General features: G+C 41.5%; 1 protein-coding gene across 1 annotated transcript in view; it reads right to left on the bottom strand.

Annotated features, from left to right (window-relative positions):
• whrnb (whirlin b) overlaps window positions 1-19,324 on the bottom strand; it is a 65,647-nt gene that overhangs the window by 8,116 nt on the left and 38,207 nt on the right. The window contains exons 4-7 of the mRNA XM_071897158.2: window positions 15,377-15,633; window positions 13,612-13,648; window positions 4,274-4,459; window positions 2,269-2,460 (exon numbers count right to left, since the gene is read on the bottom strand). Coding sequence (XP_071753259.1) covers window positions 2,269-2,460; window positions 4,274-4,459; window positions 13,612-13,648; window positions 15,377-15,633 — 672 coding nt within the window. The remainder of the gene's footprint in view (window positions 1-2,268; window positions 2,461-4,273; window positions 4,460-13,611; window positions 13,649-15,376; window positions 15,634-19,324) is intronic.

Below are 19,324 nucleotides of genomic sequence, written 5' to 3'. Positions count from 1 at the left end.
ATAATGAGTTCCAGAAAGTTTAGACGGTCACAAGAATGTTTTTTGAAAAACAATTTAGCATACTTTTCTGTAATTGACAACTTGCCTTACACAATCTGAATTGTGTAAACTCACTTGCAGCTAAGAACTACTATCTCACCCTGATCTGGGGGTTAGCTGAATCATGTTGGGCCATGTATTGCATTATCACTCATTAACTTTATTTTAATTTCATGATGATCCTAAATGATCCTAATTAGAACATATATATGAATGACTATTGAAATCTTGAAATCCTCCACTCTCACCACTGTTATCTCCACACGTACAGTCTAGACTAGTGGTTCTCAACCTTGAGGGGGTTCCAGGGGGTCCCCAGCTAATTGATGTGTTAAACTTCACCATTATTTCATTTACAAGAAGTGAACACAATTAGAGAATGTAGAAGAATGACTATTTTGATCATAGTTTCACTGTTATCTCTCTACCTACAGTACAGATAGTCCTGGAATTCTGGACAAAATCGTATCTAACAATAAAAATATCCTCAGATTTGGGTCTGAGAGACAATCTCTCATTAAATGGGGGTCCGTGGGCCTAATGTGGACTAAATTAGTAAAAATTATGAAAAAGGTGGAGAATCACTGGTGTAACACAACTCAATGCTAAATTAACAACAACAAAAAATGTATGTGGGCCCCTGGTCTTATCAAATGGAGGTCTGCACAACACACACACACACACACACACACACACACACACACCACCCCTCCACATCCCCCAGGATGCTACCACGTTTTCAGCCAAGTTAATTACAGCTATTACCTATTCTAAATGAATATTTTGCAGGCACACTGCACACCGCCGTCTTATGAGACAGCGGTGTGTCGGAACATGTCGTCGCTACAATGCATCTTATTGGCTCTCGCTGAGCCGTAACTAAGTGACTGTCAATTAGCTGCAATTAGCTATTTACCGGGGGGTGGTAATTTCACAACTGCAATAATGAGTGTGTCGGCACGGGCAATTGCGCAGGCACAGGGTGTGTTATGGCGATCGGCGTCACCAACAAGCTTTAATAGTAGCGACAAAAAGCCGGAGACCGTGACGAGACAAATGCAGTAAAAGTACTCCCAAGCTAATAATAAGGTACTGCGGGTTCAACGACACACATAACAAAGAGTTTTGTCAGACAGCGGGCCAAAGTCCTGGACCAGAGGGAAATAATCCATGCTTTGTTAGAGCTAAAACCAAACAGTGTTATCAGATTGGGTTGCTCTATTGGGTCTTATAGCCCAGACTGCTGCAGAAAGTGGATCAGATGCAGCCTGTAACCTGGCAGAATGAGGTCTCGCCGGATTGATGTGGGCCACAGTGAAACATCAATACTACATAGTCGCTAACCCACCAGAGACAGGCTGGGCTCTGGTTGAGACCGGTGCCAGGGAGCCACGACTATGACGGAGTGGAAAGGGACAAATGAGCCTGGATGTGTCCAATGATTCTCACATGCACATACACACACTTTAAATGCTTTATTTGGATCCCTTAAATAGGATTAAGCCATGCAAAACAATAACAATGCAAGTATATTTAAGCCATGTTTAACCTATTCATACACACAAAAATGCACATAAAAACGTACACCCACAGGTAAATGTACGCACATTCATGCACAAACCCATAGATACACACAGAGGTGAAGGGCTAAACAGGATAAACACACACACCCAGTCTACACATTCATCCCCCACTCATAGTTCCCCATCACATCCATGTATATTTATATAGATCATCTAAACATCTACTTTTATTAGCCTGTCAAGATGTTAGTCCTGTCAATTTATAGATATTTTGTTGTCAACAGACAGCAAAATATGGTAAGTCGTGATAAGAAATTGTGAGAATTAATAATGATACGAAGAGAGACTGGTAGGGTTGCTGCCAAATACTGTACACTGCAAGTGTCTGGACGGTCCTTATATCTAAACGCATGAATGTACTAATGCACATCTACAGTAACCAAGTCACCAGCCAATCACCCGCACCACTTGATCATGAACATACTCTATACTGTCTGATTACACGGCTTTGTTGAATGCTCAATTCTGATTGGCCATTGAACGGCTTCTGAGGTCTGTTATTACTGAATAATAGGCCGCTGTTTCACATATAATCATATAAAATCATATCACTTCGCTTCTTGAATAAGATCTGATTCAAGTGTGGGAACCAAGGAAATGAAGGGGTTATTCCACACGGCATAAAGCACATTACACACTCGTGTACCTGGGCGGGCGTGGCGTGTCCTGCGTCAAGGATCATGGTGGCCTCGTGGATGCAGTGGCTCTGTGGATGCAGCACCGCCAAGCCTCCGTGCCAGGCTTGGTGAGCCTCCCTCTCACGATGCAACACCAGCCCGTCGTACAGCTCCAGATCCTGGGGGGCCACCAGGCTCCTCACCTCAGACAACAGGGACAACTGGATGCAAGGAGAAGAGTAAATAAAACTAAGATAAGTGTCTGCATAGAGAAGAGAGCAGAAAATTGCTTCCCTTGTTTGACTGAGTCACTTTTAGATAACATAAGCATAAAATTGTGCAGGTTTATGTGTTGGAAACAAGGCATTTAATCTAGTATTGAGTCTTAAAATCTTAGCTTTATTAAAATAAGTGAGTACTGACAAGATATTATTTCTAGAAAATTCCTAAAACAAGTGAAGGCCAATTGGAGACAGTTGGAATTATCTCACTGCATTGGCATAATTTTTCACTTGTTTTAAGAAATATATGATTTTAAGACTGTAAATGAGACTAAATGACTTGTTATGACAGAAAACCTTAATCAGGCTTACATGACAGAGACAATGGATCTTAAATACTTTTCCAGAATAGCCACTTCAGTCAAAACTGAATTTCTTCCTTTTCCTTTTTCTAGTTCATGCACCTTGGTTATAAGGAAGTGGTGGATTAGGATAATATTATATTAGTATTATAAGAGATATATCCTAGTTTTTTTTAGAATCTTTAAAATGAAATTGTGATTTTACATATGGATTGATACATTTTAAATATAATAAAAAATGCATCACTTTTACCATTAGTTGTTGACAAGGTTTGCATGCTTTCTGCCCATAAACGTCACATCTCCTGACTTTCCCTGTCATATTTACCACCTTGTTTATATCGTTCATTTGCACTCAAGTCATAATTCTGATCTTTTTGACATCTGACAAGATCTTTCCGACAGCACATGAAGGCAGCATAATAGCTATGTGATATGTGGCAACTTCATGCTGCTGCACGTTGTCAGTTCTAATGCAACCGAATAGATTAATCAATTTGTTGCATTTGGTCACATCTGCCTCCGGGGGCTGTTTTCACTTAGTTTTTCAGCCCCACTTTTGCGTTTTTGCTCTGCTGGTTTTCCATGTTCATGTGTTAGGTCGATTCAGTCTGTGTTGTCAGCTTAGTGTATGAAAGGTAGAATGTACCAAAGTAAAGTTTGAACTTATGACCCTCCTACACACACCTCTATGAAGCCTGCCTGGCCAGTCTACTGCAGCACTACCAAACAGCATGGGACTCTCTTATCTTTTCATATTGGTGTTCCTGGACTCTCTGCTGGCTCACAGGTCAAAAAATGGGGTTAATGTAACTATCAATTCTCTAATGTAGCCACATGGTTTACAGCTGCCTGGTCCTAACCAGACTGTGATGCTTTGGCCCAAAGAGTCAGGGACTTTCTTTGATGTTGCCTGCAGCGATAGCATCACTATTGAGGAGGCGGGTGTTGAGACTGGAGCATTCTCTTTTTGTCTTGTCATTGTCGAGAGAGAAAATGTCAACAAGTGCGAACATTACGGCTGAATCAATTTTATGTAGACTGTGCGGGCAGAACTTGAAAATCAATGGTACTAACAAAATGTTACAAATATTTTTAAAAGTAACATAGATGAGGAAGCGACGCAGCTTGGGCATCAACATGAGCCATGTTGTTGTACATCAGGTAAATCCCAGGTGCTTGACGCTGCCTACCCTTGTTTGAATGACATATCTGCTGACCAATAAACCTTAATGCTCAAAGGTTGAGCACTTTCCTGTTGGAGCACATTGTTCAGCTCTGTCTCAGGTTTCTAGACCTTCAAGCTACAGCTGGATGGGAGCTCTACTGTAGCTTGCTAGGTTTGCATTGTCCGGATATACGAAATCCCTGGATGTAATGTCAGTAGAGTTTAGGGTTAGGGACCAAAGGACCTACTGTACAATCCTACTGCAGCACCAACAGACTTGTACCTTGGCGTGGGTGTTGAAGAGCTCAAACAGGGCCATGGTTAGCGGCTCCACTCCTATGTGTCCCTCCTGGTACTCCTGCAGGTAGTAGGCCATGGTTTGCCTCTCTGGCTCCGTCAGCAGCAGGTAGGCCTGCTCCTCCAGAGATACCTGGGTACCCGGCGGGCCGACACCCCTGCACACCACCGGCTGGACGGACGGATGGGTGGGAAGGGAAGGGAAGGGAAGGGAAGGGAAGAGGGGAAATGAGAATGTCAGAAGGACAGGAGACAGAAACAGAGGGACACAGAGAGATTGGATAAGAACGGGTTATCTAACTCTACAAGCCCAGCAGGATGCACATAGAAAGTCACTTTTCTGATACGTGCAGTCCTCCCATTCCCTCCCTCTCATCCTGCACACACATGGCAATGGCTGAGCTTATCACGCTCTAGGAATAGGCACCACTTCAAAGCCTTAGGGTGAGTCAGTCAGAACTTGTTTGCCTTTAGGACTCCATCATTGTTATCTTCATAAGCAGCTCGACTTGGAAACGGCTCTTCCACTGTCGGTAGATTGACTGAGTTTCAGCAAGGACCAGAGGCTTTGCGCGAACCGTGAAAACCTTTGTATGAAATAAATAGGACCTTGCAAGTGGGGAGAAGAAAAAAAGCTGCTGGAGGAGATTTTCACTCCCACTAAGTTTTTTGCTGTGAATAATGCAAAACAAATAAACAGTTCATTAGACGGCGGAAACAGAATGTTTAAAAGCCTCGGCATGATGCGCTTTATCGTCGGGACTCGCTGGGGCTCTGTGATGATGAAGCTCAAGTAAAACACAACATAATAAATGGGAGTGCAGAGGGCCATTAATGAGAAAGCTATTCTCTGTGCTTAAGGCTAAAAAAAAAATATGCATAGCTGAAGGCTGGAACGCTTAGAGCAGCATGAGATGGAGGGAGGAGAGAGAGAGAAAGAGAAAGAAAAAGCAGGGGGAACTTAACAGGATCAAGAGAGGCTTTTTGCTTCCTGGATTGAAAAATCAATACTTTATAAGAGTTTGCAGATTGCATTTGACCTTGAGCTTCTCTCCGAGTCGACTTGCAGGGCTGACTTTATGTGTATCGACATGATAAAGGCAGAAACTAAGCACTTTAAGCTTAGGGTTAGAGGGAGTAAACAGTTGCATGTCTCCAACGGAGGCCCGCTCTTAACTGTGATTGTATCTGATGTAAGGAGAAAGGCTAGAGGAGAAATTGAATGAAGTCAATTCAATCGAGTGAAATGTGACTCCCCAAGAGTCGAGAGGCTTTCCTTTGAAGGCCACTGTGTCACCACTCATTACAAATAACGCTTGGGTCTACAAAGCTTGTACTAACTTAAATGGACTACTTTCTAGAGAATTTGAGGTGGAGAAAAAAACACAAAGTGCATGTTATGACTGTAATTAATGTAACATATTCTCCCAAGGACATTGGGGGGGGGATCTGGGGACCATTCTGCACTGTGAGGTTTTACACTAATGAGGACCAACTCTTGTCCAGCTCCACCATGTTCATTGTTATCCCTCTTTGATGACCTCCTACTTATGCGGGCAGTCTTACGATTGTGTGAAGGCAGCCTAATAGATATTTTACTCAAGGCTCCGAGGCAGCGCCAAGTCCATTCCCATCAATAAAAAAAGACGCTGCCCTTCGTTAGCCGACCCTTAATTAGAGGTTACAGCACATTCCAAGGGAAATTCACTTATGATCCCCACAGTTGGATTCTGCCACAGCGTGGCGTCTCATTGTGATCCCTACACCCTGAGGCTAGCAATAACCCTACAGTGTGAAAATTGATATTCTTATCATATCATATATATTTTTACAGGAGACAAAACAACAAATGAGGTGATGATAATGATCATTTGTAGTGGATCATCTTCATCTTTTCCACCTATCATTGGGTGATATCTGGATTAAAGGGACAGTTTAGTTTTGGGGAATTATTCCTTCTTGCCCAGAGACAGACAAATTTGTGGATGCCTTTTTTCATCCACAAGTTTGTCTGACAAGTAGGAAAAATAGCTAAATCCCCGTAAAACTGAACTACTACCCTTTGATGCAAAACCAATGAACAGTCCTAATTGCAATGTGGCGACCTTCCAACCTAGCATTAACATAAATCTTAGGTGATATGATTGTAATCTGACTGTGCAAAAACACAAATCCAAGTGTAAATGCATTCAAGATGGACTGAAGATCTGATCACCCAAGCAAGCTGTGGCGGTCAGAGACACATTTAGTCACATTAACAACAACGTGTAAATGCAATGCCTCTCCAATCCACACACAAATGGAAATAAATGTAAATCAATCAGGAGGCAGACAAGTCAGATAATAAAATACTTGGTCAGGATACTGGTGGATGGATATTACAAGCAGAAGTGACTTACACCACAATCTGCGTTTTAGCGAAAGAAAGAGAAATCCAATTTCAGTGCGTACACAAAGCCTTTTGTATCCGCACTCTGGGCACTGTGTCACCTGATGGCATGAACAATGAGTTTAATCTCGCACCGTTTCTGAATTGATGGTATTATCTTCAGCTATTTAAATTATGAACAAAAGGAAGGGATGCTGTGTTGAAATTGTTGAAAATGGATGACTAGTCTATGATGTAAATCCTTGATGGAAGATTAACTAATAAAAGAAACTTTATGTTGTGAGTAAACAACTTCATTATCCTATAATCAGTGGATTTATATGTTAGTGCTCTTTCATGGTCTATAGTCTATTTCTTCTTTTGGATGAATTGCAATAATTCTGTGTATTAGAAAATTGGGTGTAAACATGCTAACTGGTAATGACAACCTGTTGGTGATTACTCTAATCACTCTGGATCACTTTATATGCCACCTGTGTCTAGTGTTGTAGTACTCGAGATCGGTCTTGGTCTCGAGACCGGTCTTAAGACCACATTTTGAAGGTCTCGGTCTCGTCTCGGAATTGACTGCATTTTTAATCGGCCTTGACTCGGTCTCGGACAAAGAGGACTCAGAATTTTATTTCAAGACCAGTCGATACCACAACTGCAGTAACATCATTACCTGCCGGTGCATTGTCTGATTTATTTATTTTTACTGTGAGTGGATGTAAAATTTCCCCTTCAAATTGCAACCAATAACTTGGCTTATTTTAAGTTTGAAAGTTTATTAATCATTAACTGCTGCCCCTAATTCCTAAATAATGCTTTCTTTCTTTTGGAATTTTAGCAGAGAAATTGTGTAAATGTTGAGCCATCACTATAATTACAGTCATGGTCTTGAAAATGGACTCGCATTGGTCTGGTCTCGGTCTTGACTCGGTCTCGCCCCCCCCCCCCCCCCCCCCCTAGGTCTTGGTCTTGACTCAGTCTCGCCCCCCCCCCCCCCCCCTCGGTCTTGGTCTTGACTCTGTCTCGCCCCCATCGAAGTCTTGGCCTTGGCTCGGACTTGATACGCTCTGGTCTTGGTCTTGACTCTGTCTCGGTTTAGGTGGTCTCGACTACAACACGACCTGTGTCTCCAGATTCTTCTGTTTGGCGCTGAGGACAGCAGAAGCCGAAACATCACCAATAAAGTTATTATGAAAAGAATGGTGTGATCTTCTCCCTTAGTCACTGTGTCTTGAGGGTGCGGGCCTACGCTAGATATTTTGGAAAGCGTTGGCCTAATTGTGAGAGCCAACACACCATTAGAGACTAACAAAGAAGATGAAGTGCGAAGTAAAAGCTCTCAGTTTGTATACCAGAGACGCATTTGAAGGCCAGGTGTAAATGTAATCTATCTAAATCATATCACACAATCCAGATATGAGATGAAAGTTAATTCCAGGTGGAAATGGGGCTGTAACGGTACATTGGAAATATATTGTTTGACCTTTTCTTTTCTACAAGGACTGACAGTATGTGACAGCCAAGCAAGAATGTTCCATGTGTTCTGAGGCTGTAGAGGGTTTACTTGTGGGGCAGTGGCTAAGCACCGGGCTAGAGGCGGAGAGGAATGGTCCATCGGGACGTCGAGGTGCATCTGCGCCCGAATAACCTCTCTCTATGTTTGTGTTTGCAGTAGATGCTGGCAGATGTGCCTCCAGACTGAATCACAGAGATGCACATCTACACGTCTTATGGGAATCCAATGAAAAGGCTTACATAACGTGACTAGACTGCTGGACTCGTCCCCAAAAAACAGGAATGTTGATTAAAGCACCACTGATAGGTATTTTATAGTTGAGTTCATCTGTTCTTGGTTGTTGAGATAAAACCCAAACTGAACCATCAGCTCTTCTCCACTGTCCTTCCTCACTTAAGACAGTGATTCTCAACCTTTTTCATATCAAGAACCCCTAATTTAGTCCACATTAGGGCCACGGACCCCCCTTTAATGAGAGATTGTCTCTCGGACCCATTTTGTCTAGAATCCCATGACTGTCTGTATTGTAGGTAGAGAGATAACAGTGAAGCTATGATCTAAATATACATTCTTATACATTCTCTAATTGCGTTAACTTCTTGTAAGTGAAATAATGGTGAAGTTTAACATTTCATCAATTTGCTGGGGACCCCCTGGTGGTCTCCGGACCCCATGTTGAGCACCACTGATTTAAGAGACCGAACAGTGTCACACTTACATTTTGCTGTTGTCTTGAAAATTTCGTAAATCCAAATTTTGGTGATTTCCATGTTTTTACTTCAATTGAAGGATTGCATGGTCCTCCATAAAAATTCTATAACCTTTGGCCTTATGAAACCCTATCAGAATTCATTAGATAAACTCAAAAGTGCATGCTCATCAAGCTAAAAACAAGGCTGTATATTGACAAAAAGTTAACAAATTGGAGATACGAGGTTTTCACCCAACAGCAGCAATTTGTAATGAGTATTTTGAGTTACAGTGAGTGAAGAGAATTCCAACAAATGAGCAATAAGCTACAAGTGGCCGTGCTCTATTGTGGTTTAGAACAGCTAGGAGGCGTTGTCAGACAGTCAAAAAATGGCTTATTGGTTTTATAAAACTTTGGTTTCACCCCATTGTAATAAAAAATAGAATGCAGCTGTTCAATAAATCTTTTATTTTTAATGAATAATAATAAAACAGTAATGGTTGTCTCAAGCCCACTACTAACCTCTAGGCTATCACTTACGTGTGTGTGTGTGTGTGTGTGTGTGTGTGTGCAGTTTAGAGAAAACACCTAAGATGTCCTCTAAGCCTAATATGTGTCAGCAGTCATGCCCTTCTCATGCACTACTAACCAATCAGATCCCCAGAGCTGGAGGCCTAATTAATATACAGTACTGTACCTCCACTAACAAGCTGCTTTTTTGATAAGTATTCCCATTCTAGTCACTATGAGACAAGCGCTGAATACTATATGCCTTGTCCCTCTTGGCTATGATGCAGAACCCATTCAGCATTCATGGGAGTTTTTTTTTTCTTTTTTTTTTCTGAAGAGCAGCGTCCTTTATTCACTGTCTCTAATTCATTAATGGTTACCCGATGGCTGTTGAAATGCTCATCGGACCTGCATTAAATCAACATGGCCTCCCATCCCATCTTAAATTACAAAGCTCATTAGGCCTCCGGTGCCTGAAGCATAGAATTTGGACCCATTTCTGAAGAATAGCTGCTTAATTATAGCGGAGCCTTTGAAGCAGACCGGGTTGGCCTTCTGCGCGCATTAACATGTTGCTCATCTGTTTACAGTGTCAATGGAATCTATTAATAAAAGGGACAGTGGGAGAAGCAGGGGGAAATGAGCAGCATGGGTTATAGTTGAGAGCCTTGGTTATTACCATAACTGTTACATCAGTCATATAGTCATATTCTATCCGTTTTTTTGTGTGCTTATATTATAACTGTACCGCTGATTTCTGAACTACTTTGAAGCTTTCCCTGCCAAATAGGTCACATAAATCCCGCTGAGCATTGTTCTGACAAGCTAGTAAATCCTTTCGCCAGGTCACACTGGAGTCAATATTTGAGTGACCTAGAAGTTAGACAGGTATGTTTGTGACCAGTTTAAATCCTGGACCAGCTGTGAGAATCTAGGTGCAGGAAAGTGATTTATTGCAGACTGCAAATTATTGCAGTGGAGCTGCTCAGTGACCAGCAGTAGACGACTGTGGTTGTACTGGGCAGCTCCCAGCATGAATGTGTCTAATTGGGTGAGTGTGAAGGAAGATGTTGCTGAAGAAAAGCAAGTGTGCTCAGTCACCCTTTCCTTGCATAAATAAAGGTTTAAAAAAAATGTGTCTTCTATGACATGGAGGCCTTAAGGCGGGGGGCAGGGAACAGGGCCGACTGACAAATCCTTTTTCTAATAGCCAGTAAAAAGAATCAATGTTGTACAAGGCGCGCATGTTAACTGCTAATGTAATTTCTTTTCCGCTCTGCGCCCTGTCTCCATATTTCACTTGGCTTGACCACAAGGTGCGCACATTGTCTGCAGGAAAGGAAAGGTTTTATCCTCTTTTGCAGAAATCGAGTCGGACGAACACAAAAGGTGACAAACCTTTGTTTGCATATACAGGAATGGTGCAGCTATTCAAATGTAATGTAAGAACTGTGCATATTGTAAAAACTGTGCATAATGTAATAAAAAAAGTTATAAAAACTGATAATGTAATAAAGTGCCCATAACGTAGTAAAATGCTGAACACACAATTTAATGACACTGAGGCAGATAATGCAAGAAATTATAATGTTTTATATTATATAGTAAGTTGCAGTTTTTGGTGAGTAATGTAATAACCTCAACTTGTGAGGTAATAAGTTACCACTACAGGTACTACCTGTCTTGGTGGATAACTGGATCAACTGTTCAGAACTGTTTATGGGTGTCAATTTTGGTTCAACATCAGTCTTCTAATTGATAAAAAAAAATTTCCATCAAATATGTCAGTCAAAATAACTTTGACATACACCCATTCAAATGATGCTGTTGGCATCTTATTACATTATATGTTGAAGTTATTACATTATTCATCAAAAAAGTGTGTCCAGCATTTTGGGCACTATTACATTGTGAGTTTTTATTACATTTTACTAGCACCTGCTGTCTAAGTGTATGCATTAGCAATCTCCTCTTGTCCTGAAGGTTTTGCAGAAAGGTTAGTTTTCGGCCATCCTCCCGTAAAAGGTTTTCTGCAGGGGGCTAGGAGGAAGCATCCAGTGATACGTTCTGCCACCCCCCAGTAGGAATTGCCTTTGGTTCTCGAAGCCCTCTCTAAAGAGGCCTTTCGAACCTATTCTAACCTAATCTCGCTTAAATTGTTGTCAATCAAGATGGCGCTGCTGCTTGCATTGACTTAAGTTAAGAGAGTGAGTGATTTGTGTGCACTACGCGTCCACCCCAGTTGTTTACTGGTGAGAGGGGATTTGGGTGCTGCTACATTCAGACAAAACCTGTCCTTTACACCTAAGAACATTAAAAGTTCTTTTACATCTAGGACGACTCAGCTGGATGCGTTTTATCTACCTCCCCGTGCTGGAGACAGAGAGGAGAGACTGCATTGCTTATGCCCAGCAGCGCATTGGCATGCTGTGTGGAGCGCACAGCTATGCTGAGACGCACACAACAGCTGTTTGTGGCCAGCAAGCCCCTGTCTAAACAGACGTTCGCTCACTGGCTTTATGATGGCATTTCACAAGCTATGTGTTAGCGGGCAGAGACCCTCCTGTGGCTATACGGGCGCACTCTACACAAAGTGTAAAACAGCCTTATTCAGTGGAGGGGTGGAGGAGATTTGTACAGCGGCATCATGGTCAATGCCCTGCCCACTCATCAGACTTTATCTGTTGGATGTGTCTGGGTCTTTTTCCAGGTCTGTGCTTACTTCTGGGATACAGGACTTGTGAACAGGAGGACTTTGGGTGATGGAGCCTTAAAATGCTGGGACATAAGTAAGACTAAACACTAGGTTAGTTATGCTTGAAGACTCATGTGTTAAACACTGAGGGGCATAGCATAGCTTAATTCCTGTAGGCTACACTTTTTAGTGTGTAAGAGAGGGACAGACCATAACTGCTATAATTGATTGCATAGTTTGGTCAACAGTCAATCAGGCCTGTGATGGTAACTGTAGTTCTCTGATCACAGTTATTAACTTAGATAACTATCGTTAGCTAGCTTAGCCTAGCTGACCTTCCAAGCTCAAATTAGCCATATTGGCCTACAGCTATCTAGGTAAGCTAGTCTGTTGAACTCAAAGATTGTGAATGCCATGGTCATGAATGAATGAAAAAAGAGATAATTGCTATTTATATTTTATTTATATTTTGACCAGAGTTCTTGTTGCATTCAAGTTGTATTACCAGTTAGCTAACCTGTGAAAAACTGTGATTCTTTGGCTCCACCCAATGAGGTTTAACTCAACCAATGAAATTATTTCTGCCTCCAGAGCAGCTCTGCCTCTAAGAAATGTTTGTACTAAAAACTTCCAATCTTCTATGCGTAACCTGACAATCTGACAAAGACCATTTAATAAAACACACACACTGTCCACAGCCTTCACTCATGAGAGAGCAATTCATCCCTCAAAACAGGTATGAGCTATATCGGCATCACATCATGGAGAGCAATATCAAGATTTCTCTCTCCACACATTAAAATAAATGGGGCTCGGCAGACCTCACAGAGAACCGGCAGGACTTTCATTATGGATGTGATGATGTTGTTTGTCCGTGAATAGCCGGTTGACCCCCTGCTGTACGGCTCCAAAGGGACAGGGCTGTTAATAGGAAGACCAGATAGAATTGGCAGAGAGAGTGAAGTGTTGAAACTGTGTGTTTCAGAGGTGATGCTCTTCAGTCTGTTGGACTGACAGTAACGGGAAAGATTTCATTTCTAGATTGGAGGAGTCCGTCTGGGAGGCCTTTTGTTTGGTCTGTCAATGGGGATGTGTGTTCTGCACTCCAAACAGGGCCGGCACTGTAAAAAATGTCCATCTTAACAAGTCATTTCATCAAATATTGTTTTAGGCTATTTTGTTTTCTTTAAAAAAGTGAAAAAGCTTAGATGACATCATTTCACTTCTTTTCAATGCAATTTTACATTGCATCATCACATTATCTCCAAATAAGATCATGTCACTTGATTCAAGGGATTTCTTAAAAATAGTTGATTTGTAATGGAAAAAAAGTGAAATTGTCTCAAAACTGGTGATAGATTTTGTTTTTATTTGTTTGGAAAAAAAAATTTAGTAGTCAGTACAAGGTTAATGACTTGCTTGGATTTATTTTGCCATGTCGAGTCTGCCAGTCCCTTCTTAGGGCTAAGTGGAGTGCAGTAGTTTTACCATACAGGATAAATCGAGTTAAAGTGAGTCAAAAGCTTTCTTACCTTCCCTAATGTAGGTGTGGCTCTGCCTGAGGACGGTCTGCAGCACAAAAAGAGAAAAGCCATTGCAGATTTAAGAGATGAATACACAAAGAAACACCTCTCATTCAATACATACCTAAAAACAAGTTGAATCCAGTTTAACACATCCGAGTAAAAGGATCAACAAAAATACCCTTACGCCTCACCAATTCTTATGCATGTAGGGCATTAAAAACACAACAACAACATCTCGCAGCCGGCAGGGCAGCCTAGTCAAGCCTCAGGCGGGAGCGAGGCGATGTGAGTTTAATGAACTGTGGAGCTAAGAGCCACCTTGTATGATTTCCAAGGCAGCAGCAGGCAGGGAAATTTATACGTCCCCGAATTCTCAATCAGGCCTGGCTCCATTAGGGCTGGGAGACAGATGGATGAGGGAGAGGAAGGGAGTGGAAAGAGACAGAGGGAAGTCTCAACACATTGCTTTGCCGTCAAGCACAATGGAGCTGTCAAACACGATACTCCGCAACAGGGAAACGTTTTCATGCCCTGGACCCCCGAATGGACCCACTTTTGGGGACAGACGCTCCAATTGATGAAATTTTGTTCAACGCTCACCCATATGGCAAGATTTTTGTTGTTGACCATTTAGAATCGAATTAAATTGAATGACATAATCTCGGCACTAGTGGAGTGATCCGCCTTTTTGCGAGATTTTGTCCAAGAAACTGCATTTAACAGGTAAAAATTATCGCTCCACTGGGATTTTGGTGGAACAGTGGGCTAGGGTGCGTACCACGAAATGTGACATTCTGGGTTCCAACCTGGCCCAGGACCTTTGTCACATGTCACCCCCCCAAGATTCAATGTAAATCAGGTGGTCTCAAACGTTTTCATGACACAGAGCCCCAAATAAAACCAACACTAGGTTATGGACCCCCATTTGATCCAATTTTGTCTCGGGGACCCCCATATGGGAGGATTTCTGTTGAACTGTATATGTTCATGAGGACCCTGATCCCCACTTTGAGAACCACTGGTCTACACCAATGGAGTGATAATGCAATACATGCCCCAACAGCTAACCTCCAGACCCGGGTCGGATACTAGTGAAAGATAACTCTTAGCATTTGCTGTGAGAGGTGAGTTTACCACACTAGTAAGAGAGTGAAACGTATGCTAAATTGTCTCTAACTAAATACTTCCCTGTGATCTGGCACTCATTATGTCGTCCTATGGGGAGAACCCCATCCATCTGGCGTCTACCGTAAGTAGGCTAAAGCAAGCCATAAAAAGCTTTTGCAAATCACTATTGTGATGTGAAAACCTTGTACCGCCAGTTTTGGTGAGCTTCATATTTTAACTTTGGTTGACATGATCCTCTATGGGTTGAGAAAATTCTACCACACTTGGGCTTATGAAACCCTTTCAAAACCCATTGTGTAAACTCAAAAATGCATGGTAGTCAAGCTGAAACAAAGGCTGTTTTTCTCAGTTCCTCAATAGTTGAGATTTTCAAGATACAAGGTTTTCATTTGACAGCAACAACATGCTATTTAACCCTGCTCTGCCAACTGTTCACATGGGGAAAGAAAAGAGAGAGGCACAGAGCAATTACAGTGGGATGAGTCCCACTGGAAATCCACAGTGACTGAATGTTCATATGTACTTTATTACTACAGAAGATACCAGTGCATCTCTGCACCAATGCCACTAAGACAATTCTAGTGCATTTATTGTACTCTGCAAATAAAGTGATTCTAATTCAGTATGATGCTGTGGCACTCACCTTGTATTGCAACCACTGGCACTGGCATTGAGAGCGGGGTTGGCGCTAGCACTTGCGCAAGCCGTGGCGGCGCTCTCCGCTATGGCCGGGCTGCTGATCCACTTGGTCTCGTCCACCAGCGTCCGGGCGTGGGGCAGACGACCCACATCCCTCACCCTCATCAGCAGGTGGCGCCCCGTCTTAAGGATGTGGACCGCCTCGTCGTGGGAGATGGTGACGAAGCTTCGCCCGTTCACTTCCAGGATCTGGTCGCCCACCTGGCAAAGAAGGCAAGAGGCCAGTTTAATTAGATAGGGAAGATGGCCATATGGTGCTTTTGTTTAGACATACACAGACACGAACATCAGGTAGTAAACAAAGTTTTCTCTTCTCTTTCATGATTTCACCTGTCAAGCAGCTTTCTGTGTTTGCCATACGGGCAAGCATCTCCATGTGCTGATGTGTGTGTGGCATGTTGAAATCCTCTGATTTATATTTATCTCTGCTTCAGCAGACACCACCAATTATTTACTTAAATTTACTTGGGAAAGCAGTTAGTTTTAGAATTTAGAACGCAGGCAGGTACCGTTAATAGTGAGTTCGCGCTGGTCCTTCAGTTGGCGATTACCAGTAGAGGCAACTGTATGTACCAGCCGTGCCAGCCGACTCACTTTCGTATTTATAATTATTTTTCAGGTGAGTCAGGTGTCACCGAGCACTTAAATGCGTCCACTGTAATGTGTGTGAGCTAGCGGAGCTATTGTTTCTGTTCGTGGTTGTCCGTTGTGTATTTTTGGGGTAATCTACTGTTAATAACTAACGTTAGTTCGCTACCGCGAACGAACACTATAACGGTCATATTAACCATTTAAATGATATTTGCGGTTACATGTTAGGTTGTGTTAACTCACATACATGTGTTCTTTGTTTGGGAGTGTGTATGTTATATTGTCAGATGCTTTTACCTTGAAGGGGAGCCGGAATGTGGGTGTGTTTTGACTTGCGATGGCTAACGGTAACATCAGCTGTAGTAGTAGCGTTTACAGTCGCCATGGCAACGGCGCACCAAGGCAGAGGCCAGTTGTAAATATAGGTTAATCAGTTTTATGAATTAAAGTGCAGAAATACATGACTTATTATTTGTAGAAAGGGTAGTACATTACTGAATGATAATTTTTGAATACTTTATGCTTGGAATAGATAGGTTAGTGCGATTAAGAACTATTATATGAATTTAATGTAGCTTAATTATAATTTTCTATTGATGTTGATTATTTTGATTATTATTTTGTATTATGAATCCCAGTGTTTTGTACATAATTGATTAATCAGTTGGCGATTACCAGTAGAGGCAACTGTATGTACCAGCCGTGCCAGCTGACTCACTTTTGTATTTATAATTATTTTTCAGAATAAACATCGTCTTTTAAAATATGCCACTGAATCCAGTCCACGATTCATGAGTGCAACATATTTTGCCTGATGTATTTTCTTTAGGTCCTTGTTGAACTGCCATGTCTGAAATGCCTGTGAAAGTAACCTTTATAGACCAGTTGATGGACCATAAATTACTGCTCCTGCTGACGCTAGTTTTCACTGCTGTTGTATTGAAAGATTGCTTTTTCAGGTTCACATCTCTATAACTCAAATTGCTTGTGGAAGCATTTGGGTAGAAGTTTCATTTTAAGCTCCATGGTTTCCTGATAAGGTGAGTCGTGTCATTTTACAGCATTAGATTGTTTTTTAGGCTTTGCATATTGTTTGTTGGAATTCTTCTTTGTAAGTGGGGTAATCCTTTGTTGAGGATGTAACGTTAGCATAATAGGGTACTGAAGTTGTAGTAATGAGCTGTTATTGCTCTAAGACACTCACACGTGTGTACTTAGCACTAAGCTAGTTTTCACATGTTAGAATGGAATAGGAGCCCACATTATGGTATCTATAGACTAACATAGCCTACTGTACCAGTCCCAGTCAAAATTTACCAGCATTTGATTGGGGCCCAAGGTAATTTCCCTGGCTGACAGACATTTGTAACACATGGAAAAATATCCACTTGTATATAATTATACAAAATCTTGATTTATTGTGAGGAATTATCAGATGAAGACATGGGTGTCACATTATTTCCCATATCATAATTGTAAATTTTTTGCTTATTGGGCAAAGGTTTAATTGTACTGTACTTGTTCATGTATATATTTTAAACAGCATGGAAAAAGTTTAACATGTAATGTAGCTAGCTACTACACTTGCTCTAAATCAACTGCTATGCTAATGTCCTCCTTAACAGGGAGAAGGTTATACAGATGGACACATTATAACTGGCTTATATTTTATTTATTTCCCTCTGGTATGCCTTTTATTTTTCTGTTTTGTACAAAGTTTTGATATTCTACAATGTGCCATTATCCTATTTTAATGCAGTAGCCTCACTGTACATCATGCTATTGTACAATTAAGCTAGTTAGCAAGGCCTACATGGTGTGGCAGAGCCATTATTGTCACTAACTGAAACTGTTATTCAATTAATGCTCTTATAAAAACATATTTGTAGCTCTATTCCTGGGAAGAGGAGCTGGAGGTTATGTAGACAGGGACCTTATAACTGGATGCTGGTTTCTTTTTGTTTATCTTCAGAGAATATATTGGTTGTGTTTATCCACCACCACCACAACAACACAACAGAGATAACACCGATTTCCATGCACACACACACACACACACACACACCGCACAGAGAGCTCTGTGGTGTTACGCATGCACAGATACACTGCATCCCTGATTCACACAAAGTTTTTTTTTCATTGTCACAACCTCAGGCCACGGACTTAATACCAAACAGAGAATGCGACAGCGAAGGTCATCCCAACTTTCCCAACTTGTCTAAGTTGTCTGCAGGGTGCAGCACACACACACACACACACACACACACACACACACACACACACACACAAATGCAGCACAGAGGCTAATTATCCTCCTTTAGACAGCTAGACAATAGGTGAGGTACACTGGCCCTTTTCAAAACAAAGTGCCAGCGGAGAATATCACGGATTAGACAATGCAATGAACATTATTCATCAAGCTACGCACTCAATGTGAAACACAGAGAAAAAACAATCAATGCTTACTAGCCTCTGGCCATTGTAGTTGAAATGCAAAAACAAAACACTCAACAGACATGACTATTTCATAATCAATGTCCCTCTCTGTTTTGCTATCTATCATATTTGGTTGTGTCTTAACAGTGACAGATGTGTGTAGTGTAGCATAGTGCTGCTGTTGTGGAACAACCTTGTAGCTGCAACTTTGCGGATTTTGGTGATTCAGGTTTAGGTGGAGCAGGTTTCAAGACCCTAAGGCCCATGAAACACATTCAAATTTCAAAAAACGTACGGTCAACATGGATATAATAAAGGGTAAACACGCTATTGTATTGTATTGTTTATGTGAATATCTATTTCAATTGTATATTATGTCATTTTGAAGGCACTATTGAAGTTCCCATGACCAATTAGTCCAATCTATGGAACTATTTAAAGAAGTGATGACAATGTACCAACCTGAAGGCCATGTAGCCAAAAACATTTGTGATAAAAGCATAAAATTTGTTGACTTGAATTCCTTCAGATCCTTTTTTAGGCTGACACAAATTCATACAAATAAGGGAAAAAAGCAGTCATGAATGCATTCTGAAAATATAATTGACTTTTGTTTATATTGGTGGTTGTTTGCCTTATGGTAATCACCGACTGGAGGTCATAGTTTACCAAGATTTTTATTTAACCACTACATGACAGTTGACCACCTCTATGACCACCTGAAAATAAGGCCCAACATGAAAATAAAGCTGTGTTTTTAGTTCCTGTAAAGGTGACTATTTGCAGATACAAGAATTTTATTTGACAGTGAATCGGTCAAATAAAACTCAGCTGGAATGAGGAATACAGTGAGTTTGCCTATAAC

Source organism: Centroberyx gerrardi, chromosome 8 (assembly GCF_048128805.1).
Source record: "Centroberyx gerrardi isolate f3 chromosome 8, fCenGer3.hap1.cur.20231027, whole genome shotgun sequence".
Taxonomy (NCBI): domain Eukaryota; kingdom Metazoa; phylum Chordata; class Actinopteri; order Beryciformes; family Berycidae; genus Centroberyx; species Centroberyx gerrardi.
Note: the sequence above shows the minus strand (reverse complement) of the source record. Positions and strands in the feature narration are given on the sequence as shown.